General features: G+C 39.6%; 2 protein-coding genes across 3 annotated transcripts; both read left to right on the top strand.

Annotated features, from left to right (window-relative positions):
- Nucleotides 1-1291: 1291 nt before the first annotated feature.
- On the top strand, nucleotides 1292-4477 carry LOC140011046 (uncharacterized). Of its 2 annotated transcripts, none has more exons than XM_072058950.1 (5): nucleotides 1292-2124; nucleotides 2252-2354; nucleotides 3280-3488; nucleotides 3670-4037; nucleotides 4202-4477. In XM_072058950.1, the coding sequence occupies exons 1-4, from the start codon at nucleotides 1442-1444 to the stop codon at nucleotides 3932-3934; spliced, it is 1260 nt and encodes a 419-aa protein (XP_071915051.1). In that variant the 5' UTR covers nucleotides 1292-1441; the 3' UTR covers nucleotides 3935-4037; nucleotides 4202-4477. The 2 variants fall into 2 exon arrangements, with proteins under 2 accessions (XP_071915051.1, XP_071915052.1); XM_072058951.1 differs by having other exon boundaries at nucleotides 3670-4099.
- A 604-nt stretch (nucleotides 4478-5081) lies between these two features.
- On the top strand, nucleotides 5082-10153 carry LOC113699455 (syntaxin-112). The gene is made up of 7 exons (XM_072059972.1): nucleotides 5082-5758; nucleotides 5931-6002; nucleotides 6184-6243; nucleotides 6539-6633; nucleotides 7240-7309; nucleotides 7400-7496; nucleotides 8950-10153. Exons 1-7 carry the CDS (start codon nucleotides 5639-5641, stop codon nucleotides 9888-9890), a joined length of 1455 nt encoding a protein of 484 aa, XP_071916073.1. The 5' UTR covers nucleotides 5082-5638; the 3' UTR covers nucleotides 9891-10153.
- Nucleotides 10154-14299: the final 4146 nt, after the last annotated feature.

Genomic DNA, 14299 nt, shown 5'->3' with positions numbered 1-14299 from the left:
AAAGACCTGATCGATCTGGGAGGAAGTCCCTGGAACCACTGCCGGGCCCTTCCTTCTAGGAACATCGGGAAGGTCTTGCACCTGACCTCATCCGCGGCCGTTTGTAAACGCATCTGCGTCATGAACACGAACAGATGGTCTTCCGGATCCGTGGTTGCATCGTAAGATTTCATGTTTGGAATTTTGAACTTCGCGGGCAGTTGGTATTCCTCGATATCGAGCACAAAGGGGGAAGCGATGTACCTGTCCGCCTCCGGATCCAGCAGTAGGTCCAGTTCGTCCTGTACCGTTGTCGTTCCTTCAGGGGGGAGAGCCTCCGGACGGGCTCCGGATGTTCAGTTCGGGAATTTTTGTGAGAGGGCTCTACGACCTCGACCTGCTCACGCATGAGTTCCCGATGCGCCCGCTTGGCCCCGTGCTTGGGACTCCCAGTTCGGGACTCTGACAGGTCTGCTCCCTGTACCTTAGGCTCCTTGTCTGGTTGACCTCCCGACTGCCCTTTGAGGTAGTTCATGATCGCCTCAAAGGTGGGCAGGTTTTCCGCCACCGTCTGAACCAGCTGTTCGGGCGGGATTCGTGAGGGCCCTGCCCCTCCTTCTCCAGGCGTTGGATCCCGAGGGGAGTTTTGGGGGCCGCTTCGCTCCGTCCCCTTGGATCCCCCAGCGTTTCTCTGCGACCTAGTTCTCGGCATGATTCGCGAAGAAGAGTAACGTGTTTCCCACAGACGGCGCCAATTGATGTGACTGCCAAAAACGAAGTCCGAGCTGAGCTGTGTTTCTGCCGAACTAGCTGATAGAGAACCGGGCGGCCGTGCCGACCTGTAGGCGAAGATGCGGCGGGGTTGGTCCCCTGGAGCAACTCCGACGATCAAGTCAGTAAAGCTCGTAATCGGAGTGAATAATGTGCTCTCAAGAAAATAGCGTACCTTGCATCCTTGCAACGCGTGGTATTTATAGGGTTGGAGGTGGTAGTTTCCCAGCAGGACAAGGGGTCCTTCCATAGCGGGACTCCTTCTAGGGCTCCACTATCTAGCTCCGATAAGTTCGGGCGGTGCAGCCCACCAGGCCCATACATTAGGAGAGGGGCCACGCGCATACTGCTCTGCCAGACTGGCCTGCGGGTAGGTCGGCTCCTTCTCCCTGAGCTACTGCAGGTATACGCCGAACTGGCGCACGTACATGGCCGACCCGACCTGGGCATGGGCCCCACTACACTATATATATATATTAAAAAAAAAACTCTCTAAAAAAAATTTGATATTCCTAACGCAGTATCTGGGCATCAAAAAATAAAAAAAAATAAAAATTGTGCAGTATCTTGGAATACAACCAAAAGCCAAATTTGGAGTCTAAACCAAATCTGGGTAACGAATGAAATTGTAAACCAAGAATTCCAGCCGGCGACCTGTTTAGCATTCCCTATCCTCACCCCCAAAGCAACAATGGAAGCCTCAGTCCGGATACTATTCAATTCCTCCGCTCGCCATCTTCCCAACTCCCTTTTCCATCTCCAAAAGCCGCTCCCTCTAAAGCCCTTTTCCACGCTGTTTCCTTCTCCTCCTCCTTACTATCGTCATCATCATCATCGCCCAATTCCAACTCCTGCAGTTTCATTTATTAACCCCGAAAATCGCCACTCCATTATTTTCTCAAACGCCCACATTCCCCACCACCCCTCAACAACCCCATTTGGCTATTCCCTTTCCCTCAATTCTCCACAGTTTCTCCTCAACTCATTCTTCTCCACCTCAGCCTTCTTCCGCATTTTCTCTGACCAAAAAGCTAAATCTTTCCACTGGAATTACGCTCCTGATGGAATCCACCCAAGAGAAAATGGGGTCGTCGGGGATAAAGGGCCAATCTTTGCTGCAGTGTTGTTGGGATGGCTTGGGTCGAAGCCGAAGCATCTGAGGAGGTACGTGGAGTTGTATAATTCGAGGGGTATTCATGCTGTTACCTTTGTTGCTTCTGTAAAAGATGTGCTTTCGTTTGATTTGGGGAAGAATTTAGAAGAACGGATTTCTGGGTTGGCAGTTGAGCTGGCTTCTTGGCTGGCTCAATCAGAAAAAGATGGTCGTGAAAGATTCTTGATTTTTCATACCTTCAGCAACACTGGTTGGCTTGCGTAGGTTGAGTCTTTCTTTTTTGGTTGTACTATACTGTTATCTTACTGAGGTAGCTTTACATTTTTTGGTTGTACTATATGCTTGACATTTTGATTACATTTCTTTGGCTGGGAATTTTGAGAGCAGGTATGGTGCCATTCTTGACAATTTGCAAAGTAGGCCAGATTTAATGGAAAAAATCAAGGGAATTATTGTTGATTCAGGAGGTGACGCTAATATAGATCCCAAGGTTTGTGCATACACTATTTTGGACCTTGAAACTGGCTCATTATCCAATTTCTGCTCATAGTTCGTTATCCATAATGAATTTCAGCTCATAAATGCAGGATTGGGGCTCGACTTCACCAGTTTTCTGAACTAATTGATAGACATAAATACATTGATAAGTGCATATATATGAAGTTGAAGCACCTTTTGCTTCAGTACATTGCATTTAGTTGGATGCTGTATCACATTTATAAGGACATTCACATTCAGCTTTTGATGAACTTAATGCCGGACGATATAACTATTCGTAGCCCCATCCTCTACTAATGAAACAAATTTTGACTCCTTATGGAAGGAAACTGTGAGATAAACTAGTCTATATCTTATGTACATGGTAAATTGAGCATATTTTTGTCTTGTTTTACAGCCTCATATATTTGAAAAGACTAGAACTCATGAGATATTTCCTGCTACCGTGTATATGGATTAATTTAGTTATTGGAGACATTGATCTGTTACAACAATAAAGTATTTGCAAGCTACTTTAAAAAATGCTTCAAAAAAAGTATTTGCAAACTTGTGGTTGTTTTACTGTTGATTATATGATGCTTGAAGAGAATTCCATTTCTACTCAATCCTTTGTGATTGGTGATGGTGTTTGAAATTGCTGATGCTGGCCTTGATTTTCACAAATTGATATCTCCTCTTGATCGCATTTGGATCTTCTAAACGTGGAAATATAGGAGTTTCCTGATTGTTAACCATTTCGGTATCCTACTCTGCAACTTTTTCTGATACAAAACAACTGAAAGAAAATCCGGAATTTTGAGGAACTCAGGCATTTGTTACAAAATTTGTTTCAGTCCCAAAATCTTTGATAATTTTGGTTTAACAAAATTATTCTGAAGAATAGTGCTCAGTAACAGATTCAGCTTTATCCTGTGTAGGTCTGGGCTGCTGGATTTACTGCAGCCCTGCTAAAGAAATACAGTTCATCATCTTATCCATCAGTTGAAGGTGTAGGAAGAAATCAATTGGAAAGTGGAGTTGATACCTCAAAGTTGCGAGAAAAGGAGCCCCTGTTCGTTGAAACCTTACTTTTGTCAGCATTTGAGAAGCTCTTCTCTTATCTCCTAAACTTGAACGATGTCAAACAGTAAGTATTTAAGAAACTCCTGATATATGCTGAATCTCTTCTTTTATCTCAAAAACTATAAGATGAACACATAAAATTCAATAGATATCACTAATCCTGGGTTTCACTTTTGCATTTAGACCATAAGAAGGAGAGAACAAGCCAAGATTTACATGTTTATTTGTTCTCTATCTTTGAACAGGCGGTTGACAAAGATAATCTCTGTCCTTTCAAAAAACCAGCCTTGTTGCCCACAGCTTTATCTGTATAGTACAGCTGATAAGGTCATTCCATTCACATCAGTTGAGACATTTGTTGATGAACAGAAGAGAAGTGGGAAAAATGTGTGGGCATTCAACTTTGGTGCATCACCTCATGTTGACCATTATCGGACCTTTCCCAGTGTATATACATCAGAGCTTGAGAGGTTTTTGAGCGAGTGTCTGGTCACAGTGAAGAAGTTATAAAAGTTTTGCAATTTTAGATGATTTGGGTTGAAATGCTGCACGAGTTATTGTTTGCCCTGTGCAGCTGAATTCAGCTTCAGGCAGTGGAGATTCCTAACAAGAGGTAATTTTGGCCTAATGTTACTCGAAAACTGCAAACTCTTGTTTCTGATTATTTCCATTGAGGTATGGTATTCCATTTTTGTCCAATGGTAGCTGTTGGTACTCTTGGTTCCGTAATTTTGCTAGCTGAATGAATTATATCCACTTGTCGTCTTTCTCCAACAGGTTTTCTTTTGTTGCTGTTAAGTAACTAAATCTAGAGTGATCAGACGATGAGCATCTCTAGGTTTCTTGCCTACCTGGTTCTTGAAGAGACATTCAGGTTTCGTTTTTGCAAGAAGTTGGCGAAAGGCAAGAGTGCTTGGAGTTCCTTATCCCGATTGAATCCGAAATCTTGAATATTTTTTTTCCACCTTCAGTTTAAAAGCACTCTTTTACCAGTGTATTTAACTTCTTAAATAAATGTCGTTTGACGTAAACAAAAATTTATTCTTTCTGGTACTTGAATTTGCAGATTAGTTTTAAGTTTTGTGCGTTTTACTAGTCTCCTTTGTACACTGTAATGTAAGTGCCCCTTTAACCTCGTATCTAGGATGTCGCTGTATCATCTTTGGTCATATGAGTTTTCGGTGAATTCTTGATAAGAAATTCAGCCGTGGCAATTCAGTTAAAAGGGAGTTGAGGTGTTATTTTATGGATGCTCATGCTGGCAGTGGCATCCATCCAGGTGAAGTTTGAAATATCTGATGGCAACCGGAAGATACATTTTTGACAATCACAACGTGGGTTTGAAACGAAAGAAAGAAAAACGTTGATACGAAAGAAAGACGTCCAGGTTCAATGTATTTGACGACAATCACCATCTTCGCCAACATGGGGGAGGAAAAAAAATGCATTAGTTGATGAAAAAACGTCCAGACAATTATTATAATCTTGAGTTGCTGTGTCCGGGGAGGCCACCAAAAAAAAAAAAAAAAAAAATAAATAAATCCTGGTAGCCACTTTTTTTTTTTTAATAAAAATTCAATTGCTGACAGCCCTCTTTTTAAAAAGATGCCTGAGCCTGGGCTAATAAATGGGGTGGGAACTTTTTTGTGCACTGATGAAAAGATAAATAAATAAATAAAAATGGGTTAAGTCATAAGTGGCGGTGCGTACGTATGGGTTGTACTCAGCGGTACAACCCATGGCGCTCTAGATCCGCCGCTACTATTCACCTTTCCCATCTTTGCCGATAAGCCACGATGTCGTTTTGACTTGTCAAGACTCAAGAGCAGGGCAATTTCTCGCAGAGCAGTTGTTATCAACAGGTCACAACTATGCCTTTAAGCTCAAACCCAATCCTCACAACATATTTCTCTCTCCTCTGCCTCTCGTTCTTGCGCTTCCTCTTTTCAAAGTTTAACAATAATAATATTATCCCATGTCAAAGTCTCCTACTTTTTAGATGGTTGGCATATTCAATTCATTGTTATTTAGCCGTCAACCACAATTCGCCTTTTGCTTCACCTAACTCAGAACTACTACTCAAAACTCTCAGCCTTCCTTTGGCTAATTTGCTACTCAAACTCAACTGAAATATTTGCCTCCGGGGCTCAAAAGCCTCTGTACTCGGGACCCCTTAAAAAGGCACTCGCTTTCGTTCGAGATATTCGAGATCAGATGGCAATCTTGAATGAACCCATCTCCAATTCAGGGATATCTGCCCCTAATTCTCACGGCGCCGTGGTTCTTGGGGGCACCTTTGATCGCTTACACGACGGTCATCGCCAGTTCCTTAAGGTGTTTTATAGTTCATTTCTGCATGCTCTTTTAAAGAATTTTTTTTTGTGTGGCCATATTTGAATTATAAACTGCTGATGGCCGTGTTATCTTATCTTATTTGTAGATGAGTGTCCAATGGTGATACGATTGATTGATTGATTGATTTATGAAGGGGTGTTCAATTTTATAGGCAGCTGCAGAGTTGGCCCGGAATCGGATTGTCATTGGCGTTTGTGACGGCCCCATGTTGATTAAAAAGCAGGTATTTGACAATGTGTTTGAACCATTCATCCTGTGACTATCTCTGATGGATCGTATGGATCCTAACTGCATTGCACAAATTTCCCTCTCTGCTATTCGTCAACCAATTTAGTGAAGTTGTTTGTTTACTCGTCTTGATGCTTTTGTTTGATACTCGATTCTTGCTTTAACTTTTTTTGCAGTATGCTGACTTGATAGAGCCTATTGAACAAAGAATGAAGAACGTTGAAGATTATATCAAGGTATTTATTTCTACTTGCATCCAAAATACTACCATGTCTAATTTTCTTTCTCATTTTTAGGAGTCAATTGAGCTTCTCGTTGTAATGAAATTGCAGCTTTTTCATATCTGAATGGGCTGTTAAGCTAATACATTATAGTATAAAATTGCAGCTTTTTATATGCAATGCAGCAGTCATGTATTATCAAACCTGCTGCCTCATGTTTTGTCTTCAGAATTGTAGTGTAAAGCAGAAGAATTGTAACTTACTGCATTGCATCATTGATAACTTGTATACTTTCCTGCGACACTTCTAGTCTATAAAACCGGAGCTGGTGGTGCAAGCGGAACCTATAGTGGATCCTTATGGCCCTTCAATAGTTGATGAGAATTTGGAGGCCATTGTTGTCAGGTCTGTACCATCATCAAGTTTTTTGGGCTTTTTTGCTTATTCTATTTCCTTTTAAGATTTAGGAGATTTAACTTCAATTATTTTATGGCTTTGATATCCATTCAAGAGAAAAATTCTCTTTTCTGGGGTTTCTGGTCTGAACTTCTATGTCAGCGATTTTTTTTTTTTTTTTTTCATTTTAGAATTGATTATACATGAATTTGATGAATAGGGGCAACAAAGTTCATGTGGCTGATGTAGAATTGTTGGAAAATGCTGTGGGCTGACAGGACAATTGGTTCCCACTCCCCCTTTCCTTTTTTTTCCCTTCAAAGTACAAATACAATATTGCTTCTTGCAAATCTTATACATGTTCTCTCATGATTACCACGAGCATAAACTTTTTTGTTTCTTATCTGACTCCAAAACTGAGATTGGGAAATCATTTCATGTCGCATGATACTTATCTTGTCGTAACTGTGGTGTGAGGATCTATGCATTGGGTTCTCGTATCATAATTCATGTATTTTGAAAGATTTTGATTGGAGAGCTTTACAAGTATACATTTTTGTTTCCTAGAATTTTTACATTGAAGTAAAAAGTAACTTTGAGTTGTTATTCTGACAGCAAGGAGACAATACCTGGTGGACTTTCAGTTAACAGGAAGAGAGCTGAAAGAGGCCTTTCGCAACTAAAGGTTTGATATTCAACGTACCACTCGAAATTGCGTTATTGGCGTTAGGGTAGTCGCTATACTATTAAAGATTCACTTGATAGTTTTAAGCAGATTGAAGTTGTTGATCTGGTCTCCGAAGAATCTAGTGGAGACAAGCTGAGCTCCACGGCATTGAGGAAGCTTGAGGCTGATAAGATCAAGAAAATCTAAGTTTGAAGGTCAGGCATGTGTTTTCATCGGAGTCCATACTGAATCTAAGGGCTTCGCGTTTGTTTTCTTCTTTTATCAGCTGGAACAGAGTAGAGATGGCTTTTTACGTCACGCAAATGATGTGGAGTTCTTCAAGAATCACCACCATGCGGCTTAGAGTTTTACGTGGTTAAAATATCCGACAGTGTTGGACAATAACTCATCTGGTTTCATAGCAACTTTCTGTAATTTGGTTCACTTTAGTTGCATTCTGTATAAATAGGTCATTTATTTTGGGGAAGGAACACCAAAAATTTTACACTTTTCCCTGGAGCTGTTAGACGATCTTAGCTGTTCTCAAGTGATTTCGAACAGGAAAATTCTGTAAAAACTCATAACTGGTGGCATCTAAAAACAGGTCGGCAGTACATTTACATCTATTTTTTTTTTCTTTTCCTATTCTTCATATGTTCGTTTTTTTTTTTGGGGACTTTGGTACAATATATTCTTGAACTAGACATCCTAGTACGCATTACTTCTGCAAAAGACGCGAGAAACTTTCTTACAAAATAAAAGAACTTCATTTATTTTCTGGGAGGAACAATTGAACCAGGTGCTGATGTAATCTGAAGAAAAGTGTCTTTACTTCTTTTTCTTTTTCTTTTTCTTCCCTTGTGTAAAACGGAATGACGTCCATGCTGAAAATTACACGTTTTCTTCGTTCAGAATTGGCCCATCAACATTTCATTTTCTCGAAAAATAGTTTTTTCATCAATCTGGGTTCACAGGTAAATGTCAGTTAAAAAAAAAAAGAGACAAGAAAGCAAAAATGAGAAAACAATAAATGCAGATAACGTCGTATATAAGCGCATTTTGCAGACTCTGAACGGTTATGGCCTTTTTTTTTTCCTTTTCAGGATTAAAGAAACTAACTAACCGACTTTGAGCGGTACGCGGAATACAACGGCTATCCTAACAACAAAAATTTCAAATACAAAAACCGATTGATCACAGCCTTCCTCTATCTGCCTTTTAAAATTTTAGTGTGTGCTGTGCCCTCATAAACCCCCGTGGAATCAGAAAAAACAGAGGCCGACTTCTATCAAAAGAGATATCAACCCTTTTGCTCTCCAGCGTCAATCAACCCTCTTGTCAGTCACTTGCTGTTTTATCAAGTTTTAGTAACAAGTTTCTTGAATTTATTTACAATATTTTTCAGTTTTATGTTTAATCTCTTTGAAGAAATGAAGAACTTTACTGCAAATGTTGTGTTCTCTCTGTTATTTACAGGGTTGTGAGTTGTGGCAAGTGATTATAGTTAACGCCAGAATTTCAAGAAATTGATCTTCAATTTCACATACTTCCAAAGGGTACGAGCATGATTTACGGTTTAGACAACTACATTTATTGTCTCTGTTTCTCACACATTACACAAGTGAATTATGTTATTTAATTCAAGAACTACTTTTCAGGTTCGGTCTTGGGAGAGATTGATGTGATTAAGATGAATGATCTAATGACGAAGTCGTTTCTAAGTTATGTTGAATTGAAGAAACAAGCCCGGATGGATATTGAAGCCGAGAATGATATTGACATAGAAAATGGCCAAGTTTGCCGGATTGACGCAGATAATACTAATCTTTCTCAATTCTTTCAAGAAGTCCAAGTAATTAAGGGTGATATGGAAGAGATCACTAATCTCTTAATTGATCTTCAAGGTTTGAATGAAGAGTCAAAGATCACCCACAGTGCCAAAATTCTTAGAGGGCTTCGAGATCGGATGGATTCTGACATGGTTGCTGTTCTTCGTAAAGCCAAGATTGTCAAGGCAAGACTTGAAGCACTGGATAAATCAAATAAGGCCAACCGGAAGATTTCAGTAGAGTATGCAGAAGGCAGTGCTGTTGATCGAATCAGAATGGCAACTACTAATGGATTAAGGGTCAAGCTTAGGGACATTATGTGTGAGTTTCAAGATTTGAGGGATACCATTCTCTCAGATTACAAAGATAGTCTTAGGAGAAGGTACTATAATGCTACTGGTGAGGTACCAAGTGAAGAAGTGATTGAAAAGATGGTATCTGGAAATGGGAAAATTGAAAATGTTGAAGGAAAGATGGAATTAAATCTGGAGAACAAAGAGAGGCATGAAGCTGTGATGGATATTCAAAGAAGTTTGAACAAGCTTCATCAAGTGTTTCTTGATATGGCTGTTCTGGTTGAGGCTCAAGGTGAGCAGGTTGATGATATTGAGCACAATGTTGCCGTTGCTGGAAGCTTTGTCAGTGGTGGAACCAATAGTCTCTTTTATGCTAAGCAGATGAAGAAAAAGGGTAACAAGTGGATTTTATGGGTGCTGGCTGTGGGACTGATCATCTTGCTGGTGTGCTTAATTGCCCTATTGACTTCCTGAGCTGTTGTCTGAAGAAGCATGCTATGAAGAAGCATGTTACCAGCTAAGGAAAGAATAGTTAGAGGATCACGTACATCCTACTTGTTTGGCTGTTTCAGGGGTTTTTGATTACCTTCTGATATTCTTTTACCTACAGTTGCTTAGTGGATTAGAAATGCACATGAAATGTTGTCCCTTATTTGCTTTTTCATAACTTCTCTGGTTGAGGCATACGAGGATACTAACACATTTAAATGTTTAATGATGAAGCTTACTCTGGCAAACATCCTGCTTTTATTATGTAAGTATTGTGGTAGGAATGTTTTATCTATGTTGTAATCATTCAACCTGAGCATGTTCTAAATTCTAATCACATGACTGGTATTTAGGCACAGAAATTTCGTTTGAAAGTTTCTATTAAAGAAGGGGAAGGGATTCAAGTTCCTTTCAGGCTCATCCTGAAAAAGTGAAGGAAATAATAATAATAGGATGCCAAGGCAATTTGAGTTCTAAACCTTTACAGATGATTAGAATGGGAAGTAAGAAGGAACTTGATTTACTTGTGCAAATTCATATATTTAAATATTCCGATAATTTCTTATCCAATGATAGCATAATATCGTTTCTGATGTCAAGATTATTTAGAAGGACAAGCATGTCGTCCAAATTCTCGCATCACATTATAAGTAGCTCCACGAAGAATGTGTGATACCATCTGGCATGTTACCTCAGTCAAAACAGTATCAGATGAAGGGACAAACCCCACAAGGGATACTCCTTTCTGACTTCAAGCAACACTGAGAAGTTGTATTGCAGTCCAAGATTGTTCAGGCTCTAGCTGAACTTGTCCAATCTGAGGAAACAGCAAAAATGACAACATAAAATAGCAATCAGCAAGGTAACATCGAAAGACTTTCCCAGCAGCCATTTCGAACTGTCACAGATACGAGAAATTGGTTATAAGGAATGAAGCAGGACACTGTGCCATTATCATGCAGTGGGATGAACTGATTGGATATTGATTAGTGATGGAAAAATTACCCATCAGCCTCTAAAGGTTAAAAACAAAGCAGTAACCAATTTTAATACCTTGGCATTTTCAACGCAAACAAAGTCTTTGTAAGATGCTTCCATTGTCAGATGTGGATTCCACAGTACAGTGTCTGACCAACTGCATACAGAAGGAATTACAGCAAAAGTAAGTGTAGCACAACATTATTCGTGGAAAAAGGAAAAATTGGGTGAGGTAGGGTGTAATTTGAGCACAGACCAAGATGTAGCATCATAGAGAGATTTCATCACTCACTTAGTATTCTCGATGAGTATTGTATCACCAAGACCATTATCCAGGTGCAATTTACTAGGAGCATTAAGATATATGCAATCTACAAATCCAGGAAATGTGACTACATCCCTGAGTAAAGGAAACAAAGATTACTGGAATTGGTATATTTGGATAGTCAAATTCACGTTCAAAGTTATCCCAAGTAACAAGAACTAAAGGCTGAATAGTCTAACTGCATATGGCTTATCTAAGACTGAAATTATTTTGAAGAACACATTTCAGAAAATAACTGATAAAGCTTTTAAAGTCAAGATATGAGATATAGCCACCTTTCCTCCTGACCCTCAATTGGGTTCTTCGGATCAGGATCTTTGTTAAGTGTTTTACAACCTTTTAAACCTCTAACTGATGCTCCAGTTACAGAAGCCTACAGAATACAAACTCATATTACCAGGTCATTTTCAGGATATACAAAAGAATGTCACCCTGGATGGAAGCAGAAAAAAGTGTTATTTTAAGTGTAAACTAAGAAAAATGGAGAGAAAAAATACTTTTCTTCTATTTCACTTTGGACTACACAATATACAAATATATATATACACAAGTGGATACTATAATCATATGATACTATAATCATACTATTACCTAATTAATATATGATACTATAATCATATGATACCTAATTAATATATGATACTATAATCAAATCTTTCCTAATATTTATATTATCAAATCTTTCCATAATATCAGATCACATATCTTCAACACTCCCCCTCAAACTGGTGAATATAAATCTTCCATTCCCAGCTTGACAACACTTTCATGAAACATGTTGCTACACAGTCCCTTTGTCATCACATCTGCAAGTTGAAGTCCTGTCGGAACATATGGAGTACAAATCAGTCCACTTTCTAGCTTCTCTTTAATAAAGTGCCTGTCTATCTCTATGTGTTTCGTCCGATCATGTTGCACTGGGTTGTGAGCTATACTTATAGCAGATTTGTTATCACAATATAGCTTCATCGGTTTGCTCCATTGAATCCTCAAGTCTTCTAGGATAATTTTAACCCACAATAATTCACATACCCCTGCTGCCATAGCCCTGAACTCTGCTTCAGCACTTGACCTTGCTACCACACTTTGTTTCTTGCATCTCCAGGATATTAAGTTTCCTCCAAGAAATGTACAATATCCTGAAGTTGATCGCCTGTCAACTGGAGACCCTGCAAAGTCTGCATCTGTGTAAACTGCCAGATCAATTTCAGGACCCTTTTTGAATAAAATTCCCTTCCCTGGATGTGCCTTTAAGTAATGAAGCACTCGATAAACTGCTTGTAGATGAACTGCTCTAGGATCATGCATAAACTGACTAATAACACTGACTGAGTAAGCTATATCTGGCCTAGTATGTGCGAGATAAATGAGTTTCCCAACAAGTCTTTGGTACATCTCTTTGTCCACAGCTGTATCTCCATGAGCCTCACTTAATTTGTGATTCTGCTCAATGGGAGTTCCAACTGGTTTGCTTGCTGTCATGCCTGTTTCCTTGAGCAGGTCCATAACATACTTCTGTTGAGAAATAAAAATTCCCTGCCTTGATCGAGCCACTTCAATTCCCAGAAAATACTTCAATTTTCCTAAATCCTTTATTTCAAATTCCTTGGCTAGGCACCACTTCAAAGTTTTCTTCTCTACTTCATCGTTTCCTGTCACTATGATGTCATCTACGTATACAATCAAAACAGTAACTCCCCCCAAGGCTGAATGCTTGATGAACAGGGTATGATCTCCTTGACTTTGCTTATAACCATTAGCTATCATTACCTTGGCAAATCGTCCAAACCAAGCACGTGGGGATTGTTTCAGCCCATATAATGCCTTTTTTAACCGACAAACCTTGTTCTTGTCAACCCCACTGAATCCCGGTGGAATGCTCATATAAATCTCCTCTTCTAACTCTCCATGAAGAAAAGCATTCTTCACATCGTATTGCTGTAATTCCCAATCAAAATTAACAGCCAAGGATAGCAGAATTCTCACTGTATTCATCTTTGCTACTGGAGCAAATGTTTCCCGATAATCTACTCCATATGTCTGTGTGTATCCTTTCGCGACTAACCTTACCTTGTAGCGTTCTAGGGACCCATCTGCTTTAAACTTTACTGCATACACCCATTTACAGTCCACTACTTTCTTGTTCTTTGGTAAATCAACTAATTCCCAGGTCCCATTCTTCTCTAATGCATCCATTTCTACTTCCATAGCAAGTCTCCATTCTTTCTTTGATAATGCTTCAGACAATGAGCTAGGAATAGAGACTGTATTTAAGGTGGAAAGGAAGCTTTGATGGCTCGGGGAAAACTTCTCAAAAGACACAAAGTGAGACAATGGATATAGGGGTCTTTTGGTGCATTCTCGGGGTTTTTTCCTTACAGCAATAGGTAGATGTAGGTCCTGGTCAAGGCTAAGAGGCTCAGGACAAGGTGATTTAGAGCTGGAAGAATGGTCGGTCGGTGGTGTAGAATTCAGATTTGATTCACTCATTGTTACCTCATTCCCGGAGCTTGGTTTAGAGGATTGTTCTTGCCTTGTAACCACGATGGGATCTCCTTTCCTTGTATACACTTGGTCAAACCGGAACCAGTCATAGATTTTACGGTCTTCCTTTTTTTCTTCTACCACATCAGATTGAAGAATTGACTCTTGGAATTCAGATTTGGATGACTCAGATGTGGTCAACTCTAAGGAGGGAAATTTTAACTCCTTATCTTCAAGTGTATCTAACTCCCCCTGAAGATAAGGAGTGATGAAATAGGGCTTATTTTCAACAAATGTAACATCTGCCGAGACATAGAGTTTTCTAGTAGGTGGATGATAACATTTGTAACCCTTTTGAGTAGATGAGTACCCCACGAAGACACACTTAAGAGTACGAGGATCTAACTTCCCACGGTTATGACTATGGACATGAACAAAGGAAGTACATCCAAAAACTCGAGGAGTGAGATTAAAGGAAGATCGAATATCGGGGTAAAATTTGGATAGGTTCTCTAGTGGACTTTGAAACCCCAAGACCTTGGAAGGAATTCTATTTATGACATAAGCTGATGTGAGTACAGCTTCTCCCCAATATGCTTTTGGCACA

The sequence above is a fragment of the Coffea arabica genome, chromosome 7e (assembly GCF_036785885.1).
Source record: "Coffea arabica cultivar ET-39 chromosome 7e, Coffea Arabica ET-39 HiFi, whole genome shotgun sequence".
Taxonomy (NCBI): Eukaryota; Viridiplantae; Streptophyta; class Magnoliopsida; order Gentianales; family Rubiaceae; genus Coffea; species Coffea arabica.
This window is presented reverse-complemented; position numbering and strand designations above follow the sequence as displayed.

Excerpts from the sequence above, each read along its gene's own strand:
- LOC140011046 (XM_072058950.1), top strand. The coding sequence starts at position 1,442 with ATGGAAGCCTCAGTCCGGATACTATTCAATTCCTCCGCTCGCCATCTT. Across the intron at positions 2,355-3,279 it reads ACGCTAATATAGATCCCAAG|GTCTGGGCTGCTGGATTTAC; the intron begins GTTTGTGCATAC and ends TATCCTGTGTAG. Across the intron at positions 3,489-3,669 it reads AACTTGAACGATGTCAAACA|GCGGTTGACAAAGATAATCT; the intron begins GTAAGTATTTAA and ends ATCTTTGAACAG.
- LOC113699455 (XM_072059972.1), top strand. The coding sequence starts at position 5,639 with ATGGCAATCTTGAATGAACCCATCTCCAATTCAGGGATATCTGCCCCT. Across the intron at positions 6,244-6,538 it reads ACGTTGAAGATTATATCAAG|TCTATAAAACCGGAGCTGGT; the intron begins GTATTTATTTCT and ends CGACACTTCTAG. Across the intron at positions 7,310-7,399 it reads GAGGCCTTTCGCAACTAAAG|ATTGAAGTTGTTGATCTGGT; the intron begins GTTTGATATTCA and ends AGTTTTAAGCAG.